At 56.7% G+C, this 1,827-nt stretch overlaps 1 protein-coding gene across 1 annotated transcript in view; it reads left to right on the forward strand.

Moving 5' to 3' along the window:
• LOC107124154 (filamin-B-like) overlaps positions 1-1,821 on the forward strand; it is a 6,479-nt gene extending 4,658 nt beyond the window's left edge. The window contains exon 3 of the mRNA XM_015427542.1: positions 1,259-1,821. Within this exon, the coding sequence (XP_015283028.1) occupies positions 1,259-1,452 (194 nt within the window). The 3' untranslated portion in view covers positions 1,453-1,821. The remainder of the gene's footprint in view (positions 1-1,258) is intronic.
• Positions 1,822-1,827: the final 6 nt, after the last annotated feature.

The raw sequence follows: 1,827 nt of genomic DNA on the forward strand, positions 1-1,827 counted from the left end.
ACAAAAGTCCGCATAGTCAAAGCAATGGTATTCCCAGTAGTCATGTATGGCTGCGAGAGTTGGACTATAAGGAAGGCCGAGCGCCGAAGAATAGATGCTTTTGAACTATGGTGCTGGAGAAGACTCTTGAGAGTCCCCTGGACTGCAAGGAGATCAAATCAGTCAATCCTAAAAGAAATCAACCCTGACTGTTCCCTGGAAGGCCAGATAATGAAACTGAAGCTCAAATACTTTGGCCACCCAATGAGAAGGGAGCACTCCCTGGAGAAGACCCTGATGCTGGGAAAGATTGAAGGTCAAAGAAGACGGGGGCGGCAAAGGATGAGATGGTTAGACAGTGTCATCGATGCAACGAACATGAAGTTGAGCAAACTTCAGAGGATGGCGGAAGACCGGAAGGCCTGGTGTGATCTGGTCCATGGGGTCGTGAAGAGTCGGACTCGACTGTGCGACTGAACAACAAATATATCTAATTCCCAACATGGCCCCCTGCATGCAGATACTTATTTCCACAGATTGGGGGCACATGGAGGGAAAAGAGATTATCCTGCACATTTGGGGCACTCCCCAGGTGTGCAGAAAAATCTAAGAACTTTTTAAAAGGATACGGGGGATACTTAAGTCCCCCCAAAAGTGCAACAGCCTTTTCTGCTCATGCACAGAGAACGGACTTACCAACAACGAGGCGCTTTCTCTCCTCTTCTTCCCTCTCTCCCCTTCGAAAGTGACTGTTCTGAGCACGTGACTGCCCTTAGCAACGGCTTTCCTAGCAACAAGGCCTTCGCAGGCTTTTCCGCTTTTGGGAAGCTGGGAGCAAAGAGGGACGGAAAGCGGCGGGTGGCTTTTACGGCTGTGCCTGCGCTGGCTCGGCTTCCCAGGCACGCTCACCGCTGCCGGGCTCAAAGTTAGGGGAAAAGGAGGGGAGAAAGAAGGGGTCATTGACTTGGGGGGGGGGAGAAAGGAAAAGATGGGGTTATTTGCTGGGGGGGGAGAAAGAAGGGGGATGGCTTGCAGGGAGAGAGGGAGATCGACTTGGTGGAGGGTTGTAAAGAAAAAGGAGGGATTGGTTTGGGGGGAGAAAGAAAGGGGGAGAGGGAAGCCAAGGCGGGGGGATGCCTCCTCCACGAACGTTTCTTGCGGTTGCGGGTCCAGCCTTGTGTATTCTATGAACGGAGAGCCGGAAATCCTTTCCATCCTTGTCTTGAGACCGGGGGGGCCCAGCCCACGCATCGCTCCTGACCCGCTCCCTTCTCTCCCTCCCCAGGGAACAACATGTTGCTGGTGGGGGTCCACGGCCCCAAGACCCCCTGCGAGGAGATCGTGGTGAAGCACCTGGGCAACCGCCTCTACAACGTCACCTACCTGCTGAAGGACAGAGGGGACTACGTGCTGGTGGTGAAGTGGGGGGACGAGCACATCCCCGGCAGCCCCTTCCACATCTCCGTGCCTTAAGCCCCACCCCCCCTCCCGCCTCGTCATCGCACCGCCCCTCCCGAGGCCCCCCGCTCTGTAGCGCCACTGATGCCTCCCACCGAAGACGCCGCCTCTCGGCTGGGGCCGCGTGTTTGCGTGCCAGTGAGGCTGGCGATGGGGGTGGGGGGGGAACCAGGTTACCCTTAAAGTAAGCAAAGGGGTGGGTGGGTCAGAATTTCCTGTGGATCTGTTTACATGCCGCCGCACTAACTCCCCCCACCCAGTTGGTCAGGGACTTCCTCTCCTCCCCTCGGAAGGGGAGGGGCAGGGGTGACCACACACTTCTTTCCTTGCCAAAGCACTGCCTTTCGTGCCCGTGGGACTGAATCTATGTGCCCCCCCCCCCCCCCCCCC

Source organism: Gekko japonicus, unplaced genomic scaffold (assembly GCF_001447785.1).
Source record: "Gekko japonicus isolate JY-2015 unplaced genomic scaffold, Gekko_japonicus_V1.1 scaffold6873, whole genome shotgun sequence".
NCBI classification, from domain to species: domain Eukaryota; kingdom Metazoa; phylum Chordata; class Lepidosauria; order Squamata; family Gekkonidae; genus Gekko; species Gekko japonicus.